This window comes from Thermobia domestica, chromosome 8, assembly GCF_964235325.1.
Source record: "Thermobia domestica chromosome 8, izTheDome1.hap1.1, whole genome shotgun sequence".
Taxonomy (NCBI): Eukaryota; Metazoa; Arthropoda; class Insecta; order Zygentoma; family Lepismatidae; genus Thermobia; species Thermobia domestica.
The window spans coordinates 196,091,883-196,118,676 of record NC_137461.1 but is presented as its reverse complement, the minus strand read 5'-3'; the positions used below and the strand labels follow the sequence as shown (position 1 = coordinate 196,118,676).

Genomic DNA, 26,794 nt, shown 5'->3' with positions numbered 1-26,794 from the left:
ACTGCAATAATTTAGCTTTAATGGTTATTACACTTGAAAGGCATAAAATGTGCGAAAACAATATGCCTTCGAAAAGAAAACAGTTTTTCGGAGATTTTAAAAGTTTTACCATTGTCTGAACTTCTAATTCTTCAATCATTGCTAGGTCGCTTGTGCTGCAAAGTATTAAGTTCTCATACACTTCAGTTCCTCGTTAACATTATCATCTCTGCGTAAAAATTGTGTGCTTAACGCAATACATCAATTAGAATACCTAACTGCTTTGTCACTTAATTAGTCTCTCAGAAATAATTTAGTTCTGTTACACATAATCACATTGTAATCAAATTATTTCAAATAAATTTCTCTCAAATGTACAGAAGTGTATCGTATTTGCGCAAATATAAGCCGCGCCTAAACTTTGACACGAGATTATAGAAAAGTAAATCTCGAATATAGGCCGCATTACTAAATTTACGAGAAAGTTGTGTGTTGCAGCTTTGAATGTGTGTGTATCAGTCATCCATTCAAAGCTATTGTAAGACAATTCTATAGAAATTACATCATGAACAAAGCAACTTTGATGCCAGGAGGAAGTTTGTAACATGCATCTGTGTCAGAAGAGTGCCGTTAGATTTTGGCTGCGTGGCTGTCAATATCGGAAGAACTTGTCATGAAAAGTTAAAAAAAAACTGGAATTTTCAATAATTTTGATGAGACTGACGACATCTTTGTGATAGTGACTCTGATCAGCATTTTGAATCGTCTAGCGTGGGTGAAGAATCAGATGCTGGTGATGGTGGGAAGTGATTGTTCTTGATTTGGGTGGGTACAAACAAGGTGACGCAGTTTTGATAAACAAAGTTGCTTTTCTTTATTCAAGAACAGGTACTGTATAAAAATATACCGTATATATTATATGTACGGTATAACAAAGATACACGTTCCTGTTAAGAAAAGTGTCAAGTATTCAATTGATTTTTATGCAAGTGTTATCTGTATTATCAGTACCCAATGAAGGTGTCAATTTTTGTGAACAAGATAAGTTTTTCTGATATTTTCTTTTTAAGTCTTTGGTTTACAAAAGTAACTGCAGTAACTTGTAATGGTATTAATTTCAACCCACAAGATACGTGTACATCCCATTTTGAAATTGACGATTTATTTTCTGAGGGGAAAAATCTCGATTATATTGCGCACCATGATTTTTCAAGCCAAAATTTAGGGGGAAAAAAGCGGCCTATATTCGCGCAAATACGGTATATAAGATTGGGGAAATTTCCCTCCCTTTAATCAACTTTTATTTATCATTGTGTGGGTTTCCTTGGCACTCTTGCCCCGATTAATCTTTACCTACATAATATTTTATGTATGCAAAAACGTGAGACGTAAGTTAAATTAACAATGAAGTATTTACAGTTCGTGTAATGAAGAAAACATTCTCCCAATAATTTCAAGACTAAATTCGTTGTCAAGAGATAAAGTTGGGAAAGCTTTTTCTTTCCTTGTTTTAGAATTTTAGGAAGAATAGTAAAATTAGTAAGTTCAATATAGCACAGAGAGAAGGCAGTACCTTTAAGAAAGATAAATATGTTAGTCTTTTAAAATAGCTTTTACTTTAGGTTTTAAAGAATACGAAGTGATTTGGTATTACATCTTACAACGAGTCTGTACTTCTATTCCGTGACAATTTTTGAAACATGTCACTATGGGAAAACCAGAATTATTGTTTGGAAAAATGTACTACGTAATTGATACTACGTCACGGAGTTTTACATAGTGGCATGCAGCTGTATTTAAACTATACTCTCTCACACATCTTTCAAATGTATAGTGGGGGTACTAGAAAAAATTTAGAAACAATAGGAGTACCTTAATTTTAGTTATTATTGTATTTCCATTATTTTTTTTCAAAATTAACTTGAAGGATTTGAGCTCTGTTAGCCCTCAAGGATGTTCCACTGCACACCTCTCTCACAAAATACATAGTATTGTATAAGTTAATGAAAACAAAGCAACTGAAAATCATCTTATTTATACAATATTCGCTATTTACTCACAACGAAAATAGATAGAAGAATGTCCTATGTTGACAATAAATTAACTGAATCAGATTGAGAAAGAATCATCAATAATGTTGATTTGACTCTTGTCCATCATTATACTGTAATATGATTTTCAACTATTCGATGTGTATTAAAAGAAATAGTATACTATTGTAAAAGTAAGTTTGGAGAGATAAGCTCATTACAGCTTGTTTTGAGCTCATTATCCTTGTTTTGAGCAGACAATTTTCACTTTCCAGGAAGCAGACTAGAAAGATTATTGAAAGTCAAAAACAAAAACAAAAACAAATTCAAGAATAAATACAATAGGTGAAAGATGAAACAAAATATATAAACAGGTAACAAGATAAACAAGGGAGGAAAAACTGATTGAGGCTCGTTCAGATTGGTATTGTTTATCAGAAGGACTCATAGTCATTTCCCTATTCAAGAAAGATGATGGAAAAGGCTGTTTTACTTTCTCAATTTATTTCGTAAGTTAAAACCTTTAATTTTGTTATAGAAAAGATAACAATTAGACGAAGAGTTCATATGTCAGGAGGTCTCCCTCCGTGCAGGTTATTTATTCATAATCAATATGTACATGTTTACTAGCATTTCTTGTATGTTTGTGTAAAGAAAAGATGCATTTCACTTTTTTCTTTTATTACTACCGAAAGATACGAGCTATTTAAGTTAATGACAGTTATTCTTCTTCACTATTTTAATTATCTTGGTGTTAATTTATGATTCTAAAATTGACAAATTTAAATTCACAAAACATAGCATACATCACTCTAATTTTAAAATAACGAAACAATACCATATTTGGCAGAACTGAAAAATTATCATACATATCTTTGCTTATCATAAACAGTTACGCTAACTATTGAAAATAAAGTAAACTGAATAAAATACGTATTTTATTTATTTATTTATTTATTTTTGATTGCTTTAACATTCCTTTTGCACTGAATCTATATGAGGCGGGGCATGCTGAAAGTGGGAATCGAACTACAGCTCATATTATCAGAGATAAGTATATCCAAAGTAATGAAACCCGGTAAAACATGAAATATTTTTTTTAATTTAATGTCTCGTGATTATGTCCCTTAAGTTAAAGAAGATCAATGATTATTGAAAGTGAGTGGTTTTGAAATAATTAGCGGAATGAGAATGTGGAAGGAAACGACAAAAGTCTGAGAAAATTCACAGACTCACACGGTCTGGGATCGATAAGAGATTCCCCCTCACATTAGAGGTGAATGATGTACTATTGAGGCACCACAACCCCAAAGAATCAAACCCAAGATTTTATGTGTTAGCAACATTATCATAAATCACGTTCTTCTTTTTTGTTACATTAATGTTATTAGAACTACAAAATGTTTTCACAAATTAGTATAACTCTTTTCGTCTTATTTTAATGCTAGATTTCCTTAAAAAGCAATACGAATAATTTCGTGAAATGGAAAAAAAGAACACACTAATGTTTTTTACAAGTAGATATAGACTTAAACTCTTTCCAGCCTTAGAACAAAGTAGACATAAACAAAGCGAAATGTATTACTCCGCGGCTCACACGTGCTTCGGCAGCCAGAGACGTGAGCAGCAAGATCGTCTGCTAGCTTACTGTCGTCGCATAATTTCCACAATGTTGGAAATATGTATTTTCTTAAATCCTTATATAAACGAGCTTACCACTGTTCCTGTGTCCTCTTTTGTGTTTTATAAGACGAGACGAAAATGGATTATTGTCACATATCGTCGCCACGAAACTCTGCATTCTGCTATAATTTTAAATGAGTGGGGTAGGCGCGCGAACGCATACGCATGCGCAGTAAATACTATATGTCCAAATACGCGTGAGGTTGAAATAAAGCTACATCTATTGTTAAATATTATATATATTGCGTTTATTATCACAAAATGCAGGATAAATTCAGATATCTTTATTTGAAATTATTATTTTAGTAGGGATTATATTTCGGTAGGATACTAGTGAACTGAGTCCAACAACCAATCACTGGTCATCGACCCACTGGTAGTCAGGTGGTTTGTTTACATCTACTTTTTTCTAAGGCTGGAAAGAGTATAGAAAGATTTCTGTGAACTAATGGAAGCTTAGGTCTGAATGTTACTGTATTCGCTTTCCGTATGGAAGATCCCAGGTTAGACAATTGGTACGAGTGCATATGGTTCAGATTTCATGTCGAATAATACAATAATAATAATAATAATAATAATAATAATAATAATAATAATAATAATAATAATAATAATAATAAAACTAATTTCTAGAATGTGTGCTGTTTATTAAGAACGGAAATTGAGAAAAACACAGAATTTCCGCTTTCATTTAACCTCGTATTGAAAACGACATTAAACCTTAAACAAACAAATACATTTTTATTGAAATAAACAAAATATTTTATGAGACCAATGTTATTGTACAAATAAAACGATAACAATTGAACAGATAAACTACTACTAACAAATTATTACATTATGTACATCTCCTCAATGAACAAAAACTTTGGTTGCCATGTCTTCTACAATGGAAGATTTACTGGAGCCCATATATGACTGCAAGTAAAAATGGAGAAAAATAAAACAATAGTAGTAATCACATTTTAATAAAAGGTAATAATTCTACTTCATTAAGTATTTTGAACATAGACTTTTCTTGTATAGTAATAGCATGTAGACTGTTCTTTAAGCAGTGCATTATCTGCACATAAGTTTATGCATGTTTTCTGCGGGATGTATATTTTGCTCCTTACTATGAGAATGAAATTGGTACATACTCCTTGCTACCACCTCGCGATTTAATTAAATGTTTTAAAGGTTTTAAAAGATCAGTCCCTAACCAAATCGATAACTGCATGATCTCTCTCTTTAAAGTTAACACAAGACATTACAGAAATATCGTAAAAGTTAATAAAAAGGAAAAAACGTTCTTTTACAGCTTGAAGTTTACGGTTATTGCCATATATTTATAGAGTGGTTGACTTGTGTATCTTGTTCCGTAGCTCTTTGTATCTGTGTAGAATTCCCATTCCCGCAACCCATGTTCGAATCTTCGTCCTACTACTTTTTTATTTTTATTTTTTCATTGATCAGGTAGGACTCCAGTAAAAAAGAAAAATATGGTTACAGTTTAAGGTGTGATTCGATATTCTGCAAGTATTTATTTATATATTTATCGTCAATAAAACAAGATGAAGTAGAATTTTACAAGCGTAAAACTGTTCTAGATTTTACTATTAATAAAAACTATGCATAAGTTTTCAGCTCAAAAATAAATTGAATTCTCTTCAATTGTGGTCTATAATTAGGTATGGTCAAGGTGATGGATTTCAGTTGTTTTGTGTGTAGTCAGCACATTAGCTTCTATCACCTTTTATTCTGGAACTAAATATAATTAATTTTACTTTTCGTTTAGGTGTAAAATACTCACCTTTAGCTCTTAACGAAACAGAGATCATACTATAAAAATGTCACTGGTATTACATTTCGTTATATAAAGAAATGAAAAAGTAATACATTTATATTTGAAAATGTCGAGGATAATATGACAAACATTATGAACAATTCTATAATAGAATTAAGCAATGGTTTATAATAAAATAAACTGCAATGAAATGCAGGGTATTTGAAGTTAGCAAAAATATTTGCCTTTATATGCTTAAATACATGTTTCTTGAATAGATAGGGAAACTTCACCTTGAAATATACACTACGAATTTGATTCTCGATAGAATCTGAAATATGTTAAGAGCTTTAAACCTTGAAGAATGCAACACAAGTTTGACGTCCCATGGTTATAATATTGTCGTTAGGGACTGACTAAACTATCGATAAATACAGGGAGCAGCTCTCTGAACTAACTCCTGTTTTCCGGTTTATATATAAATTAACGTATCTAACACCGGAATTTTGGTCAAAAGATATTTTTTCTTTGTATATATTTTAGGGAGAACATGTAATGTCAACATTTCATTAGCAAATGTAGCAACTGATCAAATTGAATAATGCTAAAAATAGCCTACTTTGCCTGCTAGAACTTATTTTTGGTGGAAGTTTCTATTTATTTTTTAATTTTTTTTTATTTTTTATTTTTTATTTTTTTTTTTAGGTGTTTGAATACTTCGGGAGGTTTTACAGAATGCTTGTTATTATACATATGTGTTTGTTCTGTTTGGTACGAAAAAAGTTTATTATGAAGAAAATGGTTTGCAGAGCCCTTTCTAGAATGTCTATTATTAGTTGAAGTAGTTGATTTGGTTTTAGCGTTCCATTCAGCAGCGAGGCTATATGAGACATGGACTTACAGCTTAACGTGGGATCCAAAACACGCGAGCTCCCGCCGAGAATCGAACTCCGTTTTTAGAAAAAAAAAAAAGTGTCTGATCACAGTCAGTTCTTAACCGTTGGAGTGGAACAGGGCCTATTATTATACTCGTATTGGGAAGCAGTGATGAAACTGGTTAAGAATTTCGTGACCTGGAAGCAGTCACACTTGTGTTCCGGTATGACCGGAACAGAAATGGAAACCACAAAACGTCGTCATACGGAGAATTTGTATGACATTGTTAGTAAAACTTACATGCTTTCTGCTGGTCTAGTGGCTAGCGCGTGCATTTTTGGTTCTTGTAGTCTAGAGTTCGATTCCCGTTAAGGATCAATTAAAAGTTTATTTAACTAGAATTTATTTTCATTAATCATCCACCTCCTTTAGCCTAAATGACTTAAACGTTGAGAAAAGTATATGGGAAAACATGTCTGTAAATAAACTATGCTGGAATATAACATCAGAGGCGTAAGTTATGTATTCTTACTTAGTTTAATCGCAAAAGTAACAAAATCCTTATACTCTGAGCCCATTCACAACTCTTCTGAAGTTGTAACAAAAAAGTAATTACAAATATGAGAATGAACATAATCAGATTACAGCGCGAAAAGAGTAGCAACTACTAATAATCATAATTTAACTGAAATTTTATTCTTTTTTAAAAACTACACAAATAAATAGATAAATATTCCTTTATTTGCCGCTCCAAACCAAATCCCTATTAATTTTAACACAATTTTATCTATAATTATAGTTATTCCTTTGAAAAGATTGGGATTTCTTTGAAAAGATTGGAATTTCTTTGAAAAATTCTGAAAGAAGCCACAGAAATTTGTGTGCCTCCGAATGTATCTTTTAGTAATCCCTCCGTTCTATATGCCGAAATTGGCTACAAGGAATATTGTATTTTTAAGAGAGGTGTTAATTACAAAAGCACACATTTCTCTGAATGGACTGTATTTATAATACTATCGCAATTATAACTGTCAGGACTCTCATGTTTGCCACTTCCATACTTCTTGTTTACTTTTGATGTCCTATTTTGCTGAACAGAATTCAATTGAAAGATTTGGTAACACAACAAGAAATTAATAGCGATTCTTTTTGATACAGAAAAATCTTGTAGTAATGTTCTGAGAGAGGCAGTATGGGAAGTATTGAAATCAGAAGGGATAGAAATAAAATGAAATATTTAATTTAACGCACAACAGTTATGCTCTGTAGGTTAAAGTAGATGGATGGTAAACGCAAGCGAATGAGAATGTAGGAGAAAACAGGAAAACCCCGAGAAAATCCAGGAACACAATGTTGTCTACCACAAACTCGTAGGTTGGGATTGAACCAAAAGTCCCTTACATCAGATGTGAGCAATCTATCGCTGAGTGATCTACTTCACTCAAAAGCAATAGGTAAAGAGATATTGAATGAAGTGATTAAAAGAGAGGAATGAAAAATAAGAGTGAGAAAAGTATTTTTTTTTTTTGTTAGAAGAAAATAAGAAGACAGTAAAATGAAACTCGGAGTAGAACTTGAATTAGTAAAGAGTTTTAATTATTTGTAAAGTATAATAGCAGAACAAATAAAAGAACAAAGGATGGAGAGAGAGAAATAAAGAAATTAGAAATGCACCAGGCAGGAACGTTTTAGCAAGAGATAATACGAGTCTCTGCAGTCCCAGGACAATGTAAAAAGATCAATGTAAGAAATTATTATGCAGAGACATGAACAGTTAGTATGCCTTCACATGTTTCTGGGCTTTGCTTGCCCGAAGAAAACCATCTATATTGTAAGAATTGATTTTGCATAATGGTTTGTGCTCTCGTCAATTGCACAAGAGTCAAGCCCAGGCCGTAATTGGGAGCCCACTTTAATAGTTGGTTCCGTCTTTCATAACCTTAGTCTCACATGACCAAAAAATAAAAAAAAAAATAAAATAAAATAAACCTTATCATTACTCTATGTCAAGGCACCAAGAACCTAGCCAGTGATTTTCCAAACTTACTGGGAACTAGATTTTTTTTTCAAATTTGTTTCTTTTATCATTACTTGTGTCTATCAAAAGACAGGCAAGTTTTCAAATGAACTTCAGGATGAATTTCAGTGCAACAACTTGAAGACGAATTTAAATGAAATATAAATTTATGCAATTATTACAAGCCATCTATATTTATACGAATACATAAAATAACGTTTCCATCTGTCGTGAGTTTTTTGCATAGAAAAGAGTCACCTAGAGCCACTAAATTTTGGACATGGATATACCTTCAACACATGTAATTGCGTACAAAACCATTTTTAAGATTTTCCATCCAAAGAAAATTAGGGAAGGGTCGAAATTGAAAGTATGTATATATACAGTCAACCATATTGCTTATCAGATATGCAACCCAACCCTTTTTCCTGTCGCTCAGGTTGCATTCTTTCAGATTAATATATATATCGGGTGTTGCAAAATAAGTGTTACAACTCTTGGGAGGTGACTCCTGCGACTGAGACAAGAAAAAAAGTTCTCTTGAACTTTCGGCTATCGGACATAGTTTCAGATCTACAAGGTGCCGAAAGCGTGGGAAAATGACTTTCGGACTCCAATAGTTCCGAAACTATCCAACGTAGAGACGGCGGGTAAAAAATTCACTGAAGAAGTCATACCTGCTGTATTAAATTTTGCATGTTTCACAATCCTACCATGCACGCGCAAGGGATTCCCCAAAGGAATGTAGGGAGTCCCTGATAATCTGCCAAATAAAAATTGGTCTAAATGGATATGAATTGATAGGGTTTCTACCAGGTAACAATAATTCGTTTGTATTAAGTTGATATCTGGAACAAATACAAAATGGCGGACACCTTCATGCCTGTTGTGTGTGGTTGCATAATCGCCAGGTATGGGTGCTGGCCAACAGTGACGTTCTGAGTACTAAGTGTAACGAATTTGTACTCAAATGCTCTAGAAAGACATCTGGAGTGTCGGTAGAGAATAACAGATGAAGCAGGGTGATTCACATGTGTGGAAACACTTGAGAAAAATGCCCAGAAATGGACTTATACTCAGTAAACTTGAGTTCAAAGCGTCGGAAATGTAAGGATTAACGTCGAGAACATGAAAGCCATTGCAAATTTACCAATAATATTCTCTATCCGATGCAATATGACGTGCAAGGTTGCATACCAATAAGGATGCAACAACTGAGGCCAAGTTGAAATTGTGCAAGAGGACTCACAAACAAACTGGAAAAACTAAATAAATGTCACTAGTGGGATCGCATGATCAATATTGAAATGTGGCCAATGCCAATGTATGTGTTGATATCAACATGTAGCTGATGGACAAATATCAACATGTCACACCACTGCTGGGACACCGTCCTACGTGCGAAAAGAAGGAAAATAACTATTCGGGTCTTGAATCTGAGGCCTTGGGCTCCCAGTAGGATTGGAAACTGCGACCACGCGAGCAAAAGAAAGCGCTCTAGCCCTTAGGCTTCGAGGGAGCCTGAGTTTCTCTGTATTCATTTCTTTGAGGAGTACCCTCTTTATTTGGCAAGCGCTCTTGCACAGCCTCCCGACATGCTTGTGTGTTTCATTTTGTTACTGCTACTGCACAGTTGTAAACAATCAGAGCATTAAGACGTTTCTTCCTATTTCTCATGTCGTTTTATTTTCCATATGTATGGTGTTCTAGCGGCAGTGTTACATGTGCCAAATTGGTTCATTTTCGTTTGTGTCTTGGCATGTGCACTGTGTGTAAGATATGAATTTCTGGAGGTATTTTCCTATATTTCGAGTACGTCATATGTCCCAGAAAACGTGGGACATGATACAAGTTTTTTTTTTTTATTTTCACGCTCTATCAGAATTTGAAAAATTAATTAAGATATTTCTTTTCAGGTGTGTCGACTGTGGGACAATGTCCCAAACAAAGAGGGACATTGATACAATCGTGTTCTAGTTGCGTTCTACCAAAAAGTGCACCAGATGTAATAGCATAATGTACAACGTTATTTTCCTAGTTTTTGCACTTGGGACGGTGTCCCAGCAGAAGTGGGACATATTGACATTTGTTCATTAGCTACATGTTGATATCAACACACACATTGGCCATATTTTAATATTGATCATGCGATCCCACTAGTGACATTCATTTAGTTTATCCAGTTTCTTTGTGACTCCCCTTGCACAATTTCAAATTGTCCTCAGTTGTTGCATCCTTATTGGTATGCAACCGTGCACATCATATTGCATTGGATAGAGAGAACATTATTGGTAAATTTGCAATGGCTTTCATGTTCTTGGCGTTAATCCTTACATTTCCGACGCTTTGAACTCAAGTTTACTGAGTATGAGTCCATTTCTGGGCATTTTTCTCAAGTGTTTCCACGCATGTAAATCACCCTGCTTCATCTGTTATTCTCTACCGACATTCCAGATGTCTTTCTAGAGCATTTGAGTACAAATTCGTTACACTTAATACTCAGAACGTCACTGTTGGCCAGCACCCGTACCTGGCGATTATGCAACCACACACAACGGGCATGAAGGTGTCCGCCATTTTGTATTTGTTCCAGATATCAACTTAATACAAACGAATTATTGTTACCTGGTAGAAACCCTATCAATTCATATCCATTTAGACCAATTTTTATTTGGCAGATTATCAGGGACTCCCTACATTCCTTTGGGGAATCCCTTGCGCGTGCATGGTAGGATTGTGAAACATGCAAAATTTAATACAGCAGGTATGACTTCTTCAGTGAATTTTTTACCCGCCGTCTCTACGTTGGATAGTTTCGGAACTATTGGAGTCCGAAAGTCATTTTCCCACGCTTTTGGCACCTTGTAGATCTGAAACTATGTCCGATAGCCGAAAGTTCAAGAGAACTTTTTTTCTTGTCTCAGTCGCAGGAGTCACCTCCCAAGAGTTGTAACACTTATTTTGCAACACCCGATATATATATATACGAGGATATATATATATTCAATAAGTAAAGAGACAAAGTCTATATTTTTAACACTAATCAATTTTTTTGTTTCAGGGGTGTTAGCTGGCAACCTTGGGATATGCTCTGATCTGCTGTTTCGTAATTTTATGTCAACATAACTTCAAAAATATCAATTCATCATGGCAAGTCCTCTAGAAGATTGCACCTTACAAGAACAGCGCTCAGTCATTAGGTTTTTAGTCGCAGAAGGTGTAAAACCAAGTGAATTTTTTTCTCGAATGTTGAGACAGGACGGTAACAGTTGTAGGAACCGTGTGAATGTCTACAAGTGGGTTGATCGGTTTAAAAGTGGCCGAACAAGTGTAGATGATGAACCCCGATGTGGACGTCCAGTGGAAGTTTCTGGTTCTTTGTTAGAATCGAGGATTGACGGACTTATTCGTGATAACAGAAGAATTACTGTTGAAATGATAGCTGAGGAAGTTCAAGTAAGTGTTGGAACTGTTCACAATGTCATTAAGAACATTTTAAAGTACAGAAAAACGTGTGCCAGATGGGTTCCCAGACAGCTTACTGACGCTCATAAAGAATCAAGGCTTTCCATTTGTCAAGCCTTAACGCAACGAAGTTTGATTGAAGGAGACGTTTTTTTTTTTTTTTTTTTTTTTTTTTTTTTTTGAAAGAATAGTGACTTGCGACGAGGCCTGGATCCATCACCACGACCCTGAGACCAAAAGGCAGAGTATGGAATGGAAACACACTAGCTCTCCAGTTCGCAAAAAATTCAAGGTTGAACCTTCCGCTGGTAAAGTGCTGCTGACCATCTTTTGGGACTCACAGGGTCCAATCTATTGCGATTTCCTTGAAGATCAGCGAACTATCAATAGCCTATACTATTCAGAGATGCTAGAACACAAAGTTAAACCAGCTATCAGGAACAAACGCCGTGGATTCTTGTCAAAAGGAGTCATTCTTCAGCACGATAATGCCCGCCCTCATACAGCCCAGCTGACCCGAAATAAGCTTCAAGAATTGGGTTGGGAGGTCTCACCTCATCCTGCCTACAGCCCAGACCTCGCCCCATCTGACTTTTACCTGTTTGGACCACTCAAAGACGCCCTACGTGGAAAAAGATTTGCTAACAATGAGGAAGTTAAGGCAGCGGTGCAAAGGTGGCTACGGGGTAAATCGAAAGATTTCTTCGCCAAGGGAATTAGGAAGCTGCAAGAAAGATGAGACAAATGCATAACTGTAAAGGGTGATTATATTGAAAAATAGCCTTAGTTTTGAAAGATTGAAATAAATCTTTATTGAGCTATAGCAATTTGTCTCTTTACTTATTGAATGCTTCTCGTGTATATATATATATATATATATATATATATATATATATATATATATATATATATATATATATATATATATATATATATATATAATTGCATTAACCTTATTCTTCCCGTGGAAAGACCGGGCATGTCAATTGATCCGAGAACCAATAGGGGCCATACAGGGCCGGCTCTGCTATATGTGCAACATATGTATTTGTACGGGACGGCAAAATCTGTCATAACTATATTATTTAAAATAAATATTTTTGATGGAAACAGACTTCACGATGATAGTAGTTAAATTTACTAAGCTGACCTTCTATTTGAATACTATATTCATAAATCATGTTTAGGTCGCATTAGTCTAAAGTTACATGGACAGTGCTAAAGCGAATGGTCAAACAAATCTCAGCATAAATTGCTTGATTGTTGTCAAATACAAGAAATTTATTCTCGAACAGTAGCAAACACCTATTCTATTTAGTTAGCTATCACAGTTTTGATATGAAAACTAGTCTTGTCTTTGTCACAAACAAGTTCCTTATCATTGAGTTGGAAATAAGTTTTTTTTTTTTAATTTCTAAACAGATGTAGAAGGAAAATCAAGAAATAAAGATAAAGGCGCTAGTTGCACTGGAATTACAAACTGATATGTTGAGATTGAAGCTCGATATTGAATTCTATAAAAAGGATTACCATCTTTCCTTTGCAAGTGTTTGCTTTATCTTTCACTAACATAATAGATTATTATTTAAAGAAGAGAAACAGACACAACGATATTGTATTTGTAGTGTTTAGTCCTTTCTGAGTGCAAGTGACCTTTTCCTCCCCTTCGTTGATCATGAGGGGGTAATATACTTAAAATCGTGCCTTTATGTTTTGTTCTTTCTGGAGAAAGGGGGCGGAAAATGATTTGCTAGAACTAACAACATTGCTCGCAAACATCTTCCATCCGTGTAAAGCCAGTCCAACTCCGGTTTTCAATTGAACAGCTAAATGTCAGATAGGTATGTAGCCAGTCTTATAAGAAAGAAAAAGGACAAGATAATATTTAGCAGAGATAAAATTCCTAAGCTTCATATCAGGAAGATAAGACAGAGGAAAATGAGAAAATAAACTATAAGAAAAACAATGGAAGAGGATAGCTTGTTAAAGAAAATGAACAAAAGAATGCAAGGTTTGAACATATGAAGAGACTGCAACAATGAAAGAACCTAAAAGAAGTTTCAGATCAAGAAATTTAAAGTGAAGAAACAAGACAACAGTAAAGTTAAAATAGAAAGATAAAGATTCAAAAGTTATAGAAAAAAAGATAGTGGATAAAAGTAAGGTCAGAAGGAAAATGGTGGAAAGAAAGGATAAGAAACAACTTGTTCACATTGCAACCTAAGAAATAGAACTAGAGATAAATGAAATAGAAAAAAAATATTGAACCTTTATTCCTTTCTTTCTTGTTCAGATACTTGAAGAACGTCACGGATCATTTTGTTTTTAGTTTGTTGGAGTCGAGTTCTCATTTATCATCTTTACTTTTCCCTGAGTTGTATTCTATTATAGTGTAAAATTAAACATTTTTTTTTGTTATCTACAAAAAGTAATGCTATGAAGTTGAACAATACAAAAGGTTCTTAATGTTATCTGAAGAAATTGCCCGCATACATGGTTTATCACAATTTTCTATATTGTGCAACTTAGTCTTGTACATAAATTGAATTTGTGTGCTACAGGAACAATCTGAATGCTTCTAAATTGTTGCGTATATCATATTATTGTCGCTTAGTAACAGAGATGTTCTTGATTTATTGATTTTTATTTTTTTATTTTACACATTTGTCTTTTAGTAGTAATTTTGTTTTGTTAACTTTATGAAGAGCCATTTTACCTACAAAAATCACAGAATTTCATAATTCAAGTAAACAGAAATATTTGAGGTATGTTTTTACTAGTATAAGTTTTAGGAGTGATATTATTTCTAACGTTAAGAAATTGTGTCAGTTAAAATTGAAATTACGTTTGCTTTATGAAATCGTAGTGTCGATATTTCGAAATACGATGTGTGTGTTCCATTTCTAATACCAGAAATTTTAATAGTACTGTTACTACTTTTACTACTATTATTTGTTGATAATAAAGTAGTATCATACGCAGAATTGTATTAAGGGGAGTATAAGCACTCAATTTCATATATATTAATATAGCAAATACTTATTTTTTTCATAATAATTTCCTCAAGAAGAATTGAAACACGAAACCCCTTGCGTACACCACTGGTCATACACAAACTTGTCCAGCACTAACGAAATGCAAGAGAAAAGAAAATGAAATCTTTGACTTTACGTCCCACGATTATGCCGGTTAGTCTAAAGGAGACGGTGATGATGAGTAATGAATGAAATGGTGGAATGAAGAAAGTGGGAGGAAACTGGAGAACCCCGTTAAAACCCGCGCACACGGTGTCTGTCCACCACAAAGTTTACTTGGCGGGGCTGGGATCGAACCCGGGACCCCAAGCACCAGAGGTGAACGCTCTACCACTGAGCCACCGCGCCCCAAAAATGCAAGAGAAATTTAAAGAGAAGATAGATTTTCAGGAATATATAGAGAAGATGGTTCAAAAGATGGATAAACAATTAACAAAACTATATTTCTGCTATCCGCCAATGCCATAGAGTACTGTTGTACTGTCTCTTGTGAGATCAGCGAAATCAAGCAGTAATATGTTTGGTCAGAGAAAAGATGGATGCCTAGTTCGTACTCAGCAGATGGTTCTGACGCTGCAGTGTCCACCCAGCACTCTGAGGACAATTGTGAAGCTACTTAAAAGAAAGAAGTATCAAACTCCGGTCTAGAAAGCCAGTTTTAACGCCGAAGGGAGACCGTGTACTGACACTCATCACCCCGAAAGCATGAAACCTTTCTTCTCCTAAGGATAGTCATAGATTTGTAACAAGAAACATATCGACATATTGTGTATTCCTTTGTTTGAAAAGGTGACATGGCAAGATTTTATTTTAACCTTTACCAATCTTTACCGATCTGTTAAACTATTTCAAAATCTCAGTTTTATCAAAGCTACGAAAATTATTTGCGCTTCCGTTGATACTTGCCATATATTAATTATTACTTTTTAAATTTAAATAACTACTTCCAAAACATTCATTTACAAATTTGAAATTATAATGCTTCATCATTTTTCACTTTATCCTTGTAGTGACTTGTTTTATATCTTTCTGTTCGTTAAATGTGAAACTAAAAATTGTCTCTGACTTGAAACATAATTTGACATTGGTTATTAATTTGAAACCTGTTACTTCAGTGTGCCTTCTTAAACCCATTGCTTAACACTGAGAGGACGGCAATCTGTGCCTAAATAGAATTCCAGAAGTGAGTAATTTTGATCCATGCCTTTCTTCAGTTCATTTACAGTCATTATATGTTTATGACCATATCTTTCATTCATAATTTCATCTACTAAATCCACGATTAATTTTATACTGTTGATGTGCTCATCTGTAACTCTCCTAAATAAAATTCAAGAATTTATGCCTGCTAGATTATATTATAAACAAGCAAACTAGTCATTGTCTGGTTTCTGCTGAAGTAGACTAGTTACATTTATCCCCGTTTCTTATATGTTTCCGCAAGTCATAAGACTATTCAGAAAGAGGTTGATTTACAGCTTTGTTATCATATTTTCCTAGGTGATGTAAGCCATTTAGAAAATTAGTTTCTTTATTTGTTAGTATCTGCTGCATTTTGTAGGATACAGTAACTTATCACTTGTTACACTTTCCACAGGATTGAAATAATTCAAAAAATTCTGGAAAAACATCCCATGTTGAAGACTCAAGAGCAAATTTGTCATTGTAAGGTCTAGTTCTTCTTGGTCTTATTTTTCATAATTTCCAGTATTTTGTCGGTGATCATTGTTCAAAGGTTAGAATTTCTCATTTAGCTGACTAACAACTTTTAGTAGCATATTGAGTAGATCATACCATTTCTAATGTATAGCAATGCCATGAAGTTAGAAGTTTATATGTAGACATAGTAAATTTTTTTTCCTCTTTATGCCTTACTTTATGTACAGATTCGAAGACTGGCAATTCGTCATTTATAATCAATCGAAATGCAGTCAATAGATAATATACAGTATATTGAATTGTACAGCACGTTGGCTCCGGTGTAACACGTAACGTTAAGGGACGAACGCATACCCAGATCCATCTATGTGTTTGCATTTGTTTCCACCCGCTGCGCTTTAGATATGGGTACATTCTGCAGTGTTGAGCGGCCAGAATCGACTTCTGGTTGACTCGAGGAAGACTGGTCAGAATCTTCTGAGGTATTACCAGTTCTTTCTGAAGAACTAAATGTATTTATCCATTTTTTGGGTCAGATATTATTCATACACCTTCACTTATCAGAATCACCACTTACTGTGTTCCGAAGTTCAGCTAATATCTTGTCACTGCACAAAACTTCGGAACGATTTTAAGACATACCATCAAAGACACACTTTTCCCAATATAATTAGATAATACTACAACAATAATTTCATGAGTTTTTGTAGTCGACATTGACCTGAGTGTATTTCCAATTCATTCAGAATATTTTATAAAATTTGGTATTGTAAACAAAAAGTAAACAAATGATTTCCTTCAGGTTGTTCAAAGAACCTGTATTCAGTACTTTGTAGTGTTATGTATGACATAATAGTCAACATTAACAATAAATTTGTGAACTACACTGTGCTGAACTAAGAAATGACAGAGATAAAAAAATAATTGCTATTATGGTTATATGCAGTACTAGCAGATTGCTTGTTCTTTGCACGAGGAGAATACGTTTCATTTTAAACATAAACGACAATGGGGCTGAATTTGGATTTAAACGGTGTTGCAATTGTCACTGTTCGTCTTAGCGACCCCGAACACTATGGATTCGACACTAATATCGGTCATTTTTGATCATTTTAATATAAATCTCCCTCTCCCTCAAGTTGCGGGGCTGAATTTGGATTTAAATGGCATCAGAAGTGTCACTGTTCATCTCAGCGACCCCGAAAACTATCGATTCGACACTAATATCAGTCATTTTCAATTATTTTGAAATACGTCCGTCCTCCCCTTCTCTAAGTTGCACAGTCAAATTGAAATGATAAAAACCATTCCAGACTCAAACCTCAACTATGTTGAAAATTTGATCGAGATCGGTCGGTTAGTTGAAGAGTTATTAAGTCACAAAAATTGTCACTTTCAATTTTATATATTGGATATTATAAGAATCCTTCCAAGACAAGAGTGCAGGCTCTCTTGTCTCGAAAAGGTTCTGTAAAAGTGATGTTTCATCTCGAAAAATGATCTGTTTATGTTACAAGATATCTGTCTTATCTCGTATCTCATCACGACAATTTTTCTCATATCTCATGTGCTTCTCCAGTTATTATTACGTAGAATTATTATATTATTAATTATTTTTGTTATTGTTTATAATACTAATTGTTGTATACTGTCTACATTTACTGTTTAGAAAATTCAAAAAAGAAATTAAATATTTGTTTTTCTGTGGGCCAAAATTACCCATACCCGGCTTTTTACGTATACCTTAAAATTTCTACTTCATTTTCAAACAGAAATGAATTTTAAAATTAGCAGGAGTTAACTACACTGCAATGTATAAAGTTACAAAACTAGAATGATATCACATCAGAAATGTCATTGTAATTCCATAGGAAAATTAATAATTTGTCAAATTGACCCATAATGTCCTGGTAGTGTTAATATGCAATGAAAACTTGGATTATAAACCTTAAAGAGCCCCAATCGGAGTAGTTACTACGCTTGGATTTCCTGGAAATGGAAATGTAACAACTCTACATTCCAGATGGTACACATTAGAGATAGTATGAGTCTACTCAATATGCCATTAAAAGTTGTTAGCAAGCTAAATGAGAACTTCTGACTTTTGAATAATGATCAGGGAAAAAATACTAGAAATTATGAAAAATAAGACCAAGGAGAACAATTAGGTCTTACAAGAACAAAAATTTTCTTTCGCATTTTCAACATGAGATGTTTTTTTCCGAATTTTTTGAATTATTTCAATTCTGTGGGAAGTGTAACAAGTGATGATTCTTATATTCAACAAAATGCAGTACATACTGACAGATGCAGAGACTGATTTTCTAAATCGCTTACATTACCTAGAAAAATATGATAATAGAGCTGTAAATCAATTTCTTCTGAATAGTCTTATGAATTGTGGAAATATACAACGAACAGGGATAAATGTAACTACTCTACTTCAACAGAAATCAGACAATGACCAGTTTGCTTGTTTATGATATGTTGGATCTAGCAGCCATAAATTTTTGAATTTTATTTAGGAGAGTTACAATATAGACAATAGACAGCAATTCCTGAAAATGGTGGCATATTCTGTTCATAATGAGATATCCTAAGAGTAAATTATCTAAAATTGGCCGTTTATGAAGAATAATAACAAAAGAAATAGATAATAATTGTAGTTCTAACTTATCTGTAAGTTTTTTTCAAATACAAATACAAATTCAAATACGAATGCCTTCATTAAAGCGGGCAATATTCAGCAAAGGCTGTTCTAACGTCTAATCCTTGTCACTAATAAAAAAAAGTGACTGCTGATAGATAAACATTCTAACAGTATGTATAACAAACTAATTCATTTATTTGTAGAATCATATCTGCGTATGCTATTTTGACTATTATATTACTATTAATAAAATAAACTAAAAACGAAAGAAACAACCACTTCAGGAAATTATTTATAACTTATTTTTAACAAAATCATTTTTTAGTTACTGTACCTAAAAAATGGCGAGACATTAGATCTCTTTTTCGGTTTAAATTTAAAAGCCAACATGTAAACTTTGGATAATTCTCATGAATAGAAAAACCTATTAATAAGGTCAATAAAAGCATATAACACTTCTTGAAGAAAGATTGAAAATCTGAGCTTGATATACAGTTAATATGACTATTTTAGCAAAGGTGCAATGTTAAAGAATATTTAATATTCATTATAAATGCAATTAATGACATTTTTCTTTCTCAAAAAGTACATCAAGATATTAATTTCATTTTCACGATATATGAATCGTTTTTCGTTAAAAGGGCGTATGCGCAATAAAAAAAGTTGTCGGGAAATGACAAAAACTGATTTCTTACGAAACGGTTTGGTTTATGAAAAGGAGAAAAATGCCTTATATTTATAATACGTTTCAAGAAACACACGTCCTTTTAACACAAATTGTTACATCTACCTTTAAATTATTCATTTTTTAAAAAAAGTTAAAATTGTGAAAAATGTTACATACGCCCTTTTAACAGAAAGTGATTCATATATGCATAGAAAATCTATAAACACTACAATCTGAGAGAAAACTAACTAAGGAAACTTAGCCTGTGTAAACATTTACCTCTTTAGCTAACTGAATAAGATGTTCTTTGATATCTGCTCCAGCTTCATGAACAAGTTTATAAAAATGACAATATTCGTTCTGAAGAAGCAGGTATGGATGTCCGAATTCCTAAATACAAATGCATCAAAGTAAAAAATATTAGACTTTTGATATATTAATAAATAAAACATACTATAACTTAGATAAGGGATTTAATGGATTTATAAGTTTTATTTCAAATTGTTATACATATTAGAGTTATGCAAATCACAGCGCAGGAGTATTCTATGCATTTTGCAATAATTCGTAAGTGAGCTGAAGAGTAATGAACATTTGTATGTTTTGTGGGAATTAGGATAGGCTTATATCTTTGGTCTTTTGTGTATTACATGTATTTGGGTGGCACATGAGTAGTTGAAATCTACTATAAATTAGATAAGCTTTACATAAAATTACCAATACGTCCGCTTTAAAGAAATATCTGACACACAAGGAATATATATAAGTACTTTGGAACTTCTAAATAAAAATACATGAATAAAATTTATGAAATTTTATGGATGTTAATAATAAAATTGTTTATGTGCTTGATTGTTACAAAGTTTTTTAAAGTTTCTTCCTGACTGAAAAATGATTCATTATTTTCCAAACAACAAAAATGAAACCAGTGGCATATTACAAATATTTTCTTGTCATAAACAAAGCAAAAATTAACATTTAGTATGCACAAACTTAAAAAAAAATAATCGACTATTAATTAAGTTTATATTTAATACATGTAATATTTCTCTGTTTGCACTCACCGCCATTCTTCCTCCTTCAATAACAAGAACTCTGTCAGAGCTCATGATTGAACTCAACCTACGTGATACAGTAAGAACAGTTTTTCTTGGTAGGTATTTATTCACTATTCTTTGCATGGTTTCTTCAGACCTAAAAATAAAATAAAAATTATATCTACTTAAAAAATGATTAGTTGTTTTCAACATTTTATCAGATACTTCCTATAATAAACCTATTTGTTCTTTTCATTTTTTTTTAAAAAAAAGTATGTACTAATAGAAAAAGGAAAGGACGATATTTTAATTGATGATTGAATTTAATTGTAAAAAAGCTCAGCTAGTTTAATAATAATAATAATAATAATAATAATAATAATAATAATAATAATAATAATAATAATAATAATAATAATAATAATAATAATAATAATAATAATAATAGAGCAATTTTGAAACGAAAATTTTCCAAATCTTGCTTACGTTAAAAAAATATTTTTTTTTAAAAAAAATAAAACAAGTGAAGAAGTCATCATTAAAGTTATAGGAAACATTAATTTCACCAATGATCGTTAAATTTAAAACACAATTAAATACGATTTACGTCTCTTTATGAAACATTTCAGTTTCTGTCTACCTGTTGTCATTAATCATTACGTAGAATTTCCAGTTTAACGAATTGTTATGTATATCTTATGAGTATATTGATGAGCCCTTATTAGATATCCTTGTTATATTTTTAACTTTTAAACCATAATCTACGTTTTTAAGTATAGTAATAGATCAATATCTGACTTGAGAATTAAACATTAAAAGTTTAGAATAGCAGATACATTTGACAGTATGTGTTATACATCGTTTTAGAACAGTTCTAGCCACAAATTTGAAAGGAAGGTGCGTATATATAGAGTCATCTAATATACTGTATTTATGCATATCTCGTTACTTACTAACAAATCTGAAGTACAACCACTTTTAATATTACAAAAGAAAGCATTAAGATCTAGATATGATTATTCTATGTACTATTCAATTAATAACTTCTTTGCAAAATCAAAATACCTTGCCATTCAATTTATCACTAAAAGTTCTTTCTTTGTATATACATAATAGGTAATGTTCATAGTATTTTACGTTTAAGAAAGAGAAAAGATGTTCGTAGTTCCAAAACATTCATTCTGAGAAAGTCATGTCGCATTCGCGTGGCGTCATGAATTGACAGTAGTTCAGGATGGTGAAATTGTGGGTCGTGCATCATATGGCTAGAATGAATCTAAAATCCCCGGGGCACTTGGTTGTGACCAACGAACTGTTCGCAAATGTTTTTAATTAAATGAGCGAAATATTCGCCCAGATCAGGTGACCTAGGGTAACAACTGGGGCTCAGGATGAAGTGCTGATAGAAGACGTCAGGAACAATCCAATACTCTATAGATCCGTTTTGTAGGACAAGGCTCTAGAGTACGGCAGTTCTCACAAAACTATCCCTTCATCATTCCATCACTTTCATCGGTCATCAGTCACTTGCATTTATCTTGTTTTCTTTAGCCTTATTTCAGTTTTAGTTAATGTGGAACTTTAAACTAAATGATTCACTTTATTTTTTAGTTCACGCTCGTTTCTAGGGTTTCGTTTTTCCATTATAATTATTACAACAATAACGCTGCATATGTGAACAATAAGTTCTCGTTCCCCTATTGAAAGTGTCGTTTTCCTGTCAGTGAATGAAATTATTATTGGAGCAAAGTAAACATAGCGAGAGAAGCTTCTCTTTACTCGACTTAGGCATTATTTGTTTGGATACTCCTCTGTGATGCCTGAACCATTTTTAATAAATTTGACATGATGATTCGAGAATGCGCGCTGACTGTCGTAAGGGGCCGTATGTCCCAATCGGACATACTATTGAGGAATAATATCCGAAAAACGGGATTCGCATGAACTTAACCTTGGAAAAGAATTTAGCGCGAGAATTCTCATTGTAAACAATAGAAAATAGAATTTTTAGGATTTGAAATAAGACGAGACCCTTTTCGTCTTGTTCTGCGATCACAATTTTTCAAAGCCGTTATGCTTTTCGCTGATATGCCAAGTTCAATTATTTGCATGTCGTGTTCGTACTAAATATATTGTTGCCCTAAAAAGTCTATGAATAATTGATAAAAGTCGATCGCTTCGCTGCAACTCTTTGTTCGTGTTATTTCTCAAAGTTTTTTTTTTTTTTCAGACTAATGTGTGCGTTTTATTTTTATCTCTAGCTAGTTGGAACGACCCTTTCTAGAACGTGCAGAATAAATTTAGGGAAAATATTTGAACCATCTTCCCATCTTAGAGTATGCATCAGGATGAAAGTGTTAGTGATAGAAGTCAGTAATGTCACCCTTTTTCCACCCACCAACTATTACCCCCATTCCAATTTCGAGTTGAAGTTGGACTTAACCCTTAAACTATCAGCGGGACACACATGCCATATGAAATGAATCCAAACATCGTTCTTTTTTAAAATTTTAAAACACCAGTGACTTGTATGTTCCGCCCCAGTGTTTAACCCCATTACATCATATGATCATAAACAATCACGCCTAACTTAGAAAAATCCTATCTAATACATATGTCACAAAGGAAAGGTACAAATTTACTCTCACATTGACCAAAAATTGGTAGCCCAACGAACGGCATCGAGAGTCTCATTATTCGTCTCAGTAACCCCGAAAACTATAGACTGAAAACGAAGTTGTTTTCGATTATTTTTGCATGTCGCTACTCAATTTTTCGCATAAATTATGACCCCCTCTGCCCTTAGGATATGCATTTTAATCAATTTAATATCATAATCCTAGGGAGACCTAAGGTTGATAATCATGTGAAGTGTCGTTTCAAGTGTTTCAGCAGTTAATGCTTGATCTGATAAGACAGAAACTCACATTCGCTTTTATATACATATGCCAGATACATAAGATCATATACAATAATGGCCCCCTTTATCTTAAAAGTAAGCTGACGTTCCGAAATGAAATCCACCCATACCAAATAAAACGTGCTCGTACACTTGACATTCCGCGGCATACACTAACAAAAGCAGCGAAATTTTTCTCTACTTCAGCTGTGAGAGCCTGGAATTCATTACCTCCCGATATAACAGACTGTGGTAGGGCAAAGGATCACCTTTTATATCAACAAAAACTTTGCTCGAGTACCTACATCTTAAACTGCAGCAAGTAAACCAATTTTGTATGCGTACTGAACAACTATTATATACTTACTTCATATTGGTTTTAATCATATACATATATTACTTTGTAGACAACTAAACGCTATGTGCTTATTGTCTTTATATATGCATGTGTAAGATCGCTATACATATTTCCTATGTAACATTTCTTTATTATTTCTAATTGTACTTTGTTAGGTTAGATGGTAGAGCAGCCTACGGCTGAACTTTGCCTCATGAATAAAGGCACTTTCAATTCAATTCAATATACAATATTTTGTTTCGTATTTTACTAATATCCAAAGATTGGTATGTATAGATCTTATTCTTGGTTCTGTTCCATCTGTGCTCCATTAGTCTCTTCTGTCATGTGACTCATATTCATTTGAAACGTTTACTTTAAGGCATCTTAAATGCAGATGCTTCTAGAGATTAACGTAAGTCTCAGAAATGAGGTTGTATTATTCCAAATTTCCTCAGGTCAGTCTGCTGGGAAATGTAATTTAACTCTGTTTTATGAACAACAATAATACACATATTACATATATCAAAAATATAATTGACAAGTAGAGAATAGACATAAGGAATAATATAAAAGAAGGTAAAAATTAAAAGATTGTATATTGCACGCAAATAGTCTAAGCATTTAAATGGCGTACTATCATCAAGGCAGAAAGCGAGCGAGCTGATGTAATAGGAAGCATGTCAGACTCATACGCATAAGTTCCTTTTTTTAATGATAGATTCAAATCCCATCCACGAAAACAAGTTTCTTGTCGCGTTTCCTTGCCAAACAAAACTCATAAATAAACGTGAGAAAGAACAAGACAGAACGTGCGGCTTTTACATATTAAACTAAAGAATATATATTACTTAAGTATACAGTATATGTTGTTGTGAAACTTAGGATTGCTTTCTGTCTACGAAGTGCACATAACCAAGACTTGTTTTTCTTCAATAAATCAAAAGTTACAGCTAGCTTGAAACTAAAATTCTCAAACCGAACTCTTTTCTTGTAAAGTTATCTTCTTGATACAGGAAAAGAACAAAACAATTGTTATTTCTCAATACACGAATCCCGTACAATTAAAAGTGAGTAGCGTGTTGGTCTTCGCGGCGTATATCGTTGCTGCCTAGGTCTACTAACTTGAAAGTTGAGGATTCGATTCAGTTGTAAGCTTGCATTTCTTTTCTTATTTCTAATCTAACTAAAGCTTGCTTCTATTTCCCACTTATCCTACTAATAGATGTGGCCAAGAACGTCTCCAAATAAGCCTCTATAGTAGCTTCAGACAATAACTGTCTGTTCAGTGCTGTTCACAAGGACAAATAAAAGAGCATTGTTACAAACTAACTCATTTCTTCGGTTCAAACCAAATTGTTACTGTTTTGGTTTTCATTCTCTGTTTCAAGAAAACACCTCTCATAAGGAGAGGAGCCAGTCTTAAATTTCACTTTAGAATGATGTATCATGAGGAGAGGGTGTAATTTCTAAAGTCTAAATATATGAGACCTTTTATGTGGGCACTACGTAGCCAGTTACAAGAGAACAAGACCGGAAGTTTAATTACTTGAAATACACGAAACAGATCTCTTTTTTGGCAGATGAGCACATCACAAAGGAGATAACGTTTTGGATTCGTGAGATTTAGGTCTACATTTTTCCTTATTTTTGCTAAAATAACCCTCGTAGGCATTGTATTATGAGTATCGTTTTAAACTGTAGGCTACAGGAAATTTGGAAATATATACCCGAATGAATCAGCGGGCAATGATAATAAACTACTGTATATTTGTTTCGTGTCTGTAGGCAATTTAATTTCATTTTAAACTATCTGTGTGTTCTTTTGTGAGATACGATCTCCTTCCGATGTTAATAAAAATTTTGAAATGAAACTTCGGGAGTTACTACAACTTCTTATGGACTTTCAAGTTGTTAAAAAGACTTTTCTGTCTGTCAATAGTTTATACAAACGGATTCCTTAAATTTGAAAAAAAAATCCTATATTGTAACTCATTTTCATACCGCAGTTAATGTACCTGGTTCCAGTTCCGGGTGGTATCAAATGGTTCGGAATCCACGTTAATATGGAGGTACCGTCTTTGCGAAAAATACGTTAAAAAATCTAATCATGCCAAAGGTTGGAGCAATCGATTCGAAATATTTTGAGAGTGCCACATGACATGACACTAAATTAAGCACTACCGTGTTCGTTATCATATAAATTTAATTTTCATCGTCTTAGTTCTATCGTCTACAGCAAATAGCATGTCTCTTTTGCTTTAGTGTAAAATACTAAAACGTTCGGCAAAGCCTCTCGAGCACTCAAAAATTATAAAATAAAATAAAATCCTTCTATGAATTAGAACTGCTACTTTTTGGATTGGTAATCTGCAGCCTTAATCATTACTTCATGGCCATTTCACCCTGGCAGGCAATTCCAATCTATGCTACTATTTATAATCTTCTCGCCGGTTTTCTTTGATTCATAATTTTTCGTATCTCTTTTATATTGTTGTCACTTATCTCTACTATGCATAATTTATATTTATAATTTTTGTTCCTTTTAAACGTCTGCTTCAGACTTCCAAGCTACAGGTTTGACTGGTTTAATTCTCATATTCTCCACACTAGTCAGTGCAGATATGCCAGAGTCACAAACAGATATACATTTAATTGTTTGACAGATAATACTTGGATAAGAGCAGTATTGTTT

General features: G+C 33.2%; 1 protein-coding gene across 1 annotated transcript in view; it reads right to left on the bottom strand.

Annotated features, from left to right (window-relative positions):
- Positions 1-4,365: 4,365 nt before the first annotated feature.
- LOC145691905 (ATP-binding cassette sub-family C member 4-like) overlaps positions 4,366-26,794 on the bottom strand; it is a 61,743-nt gene continuing 39,314 nt past the window's right edge. Inside the window, exons 8-10 of the mRNA XM_081767211.1 lie at positions 20,891-21,020; positions 20,106-20,216; positions 4,366-4,610 (exon numbers count right to left, since the gene is read on the bottom strand). Coding sequence (XP_081623337.1) covers positions 4,545-4,610; positions 20,106-20,216; positions 20,891-21,020 — 307 coding nt within the window. The 3' untranslated portion in view covers positions 4,366-4,544. The remainder of the gene's footprint in view (positions 4,611-20,105; positions 20,217-20,890; positions 21,021-26,794) is intronic.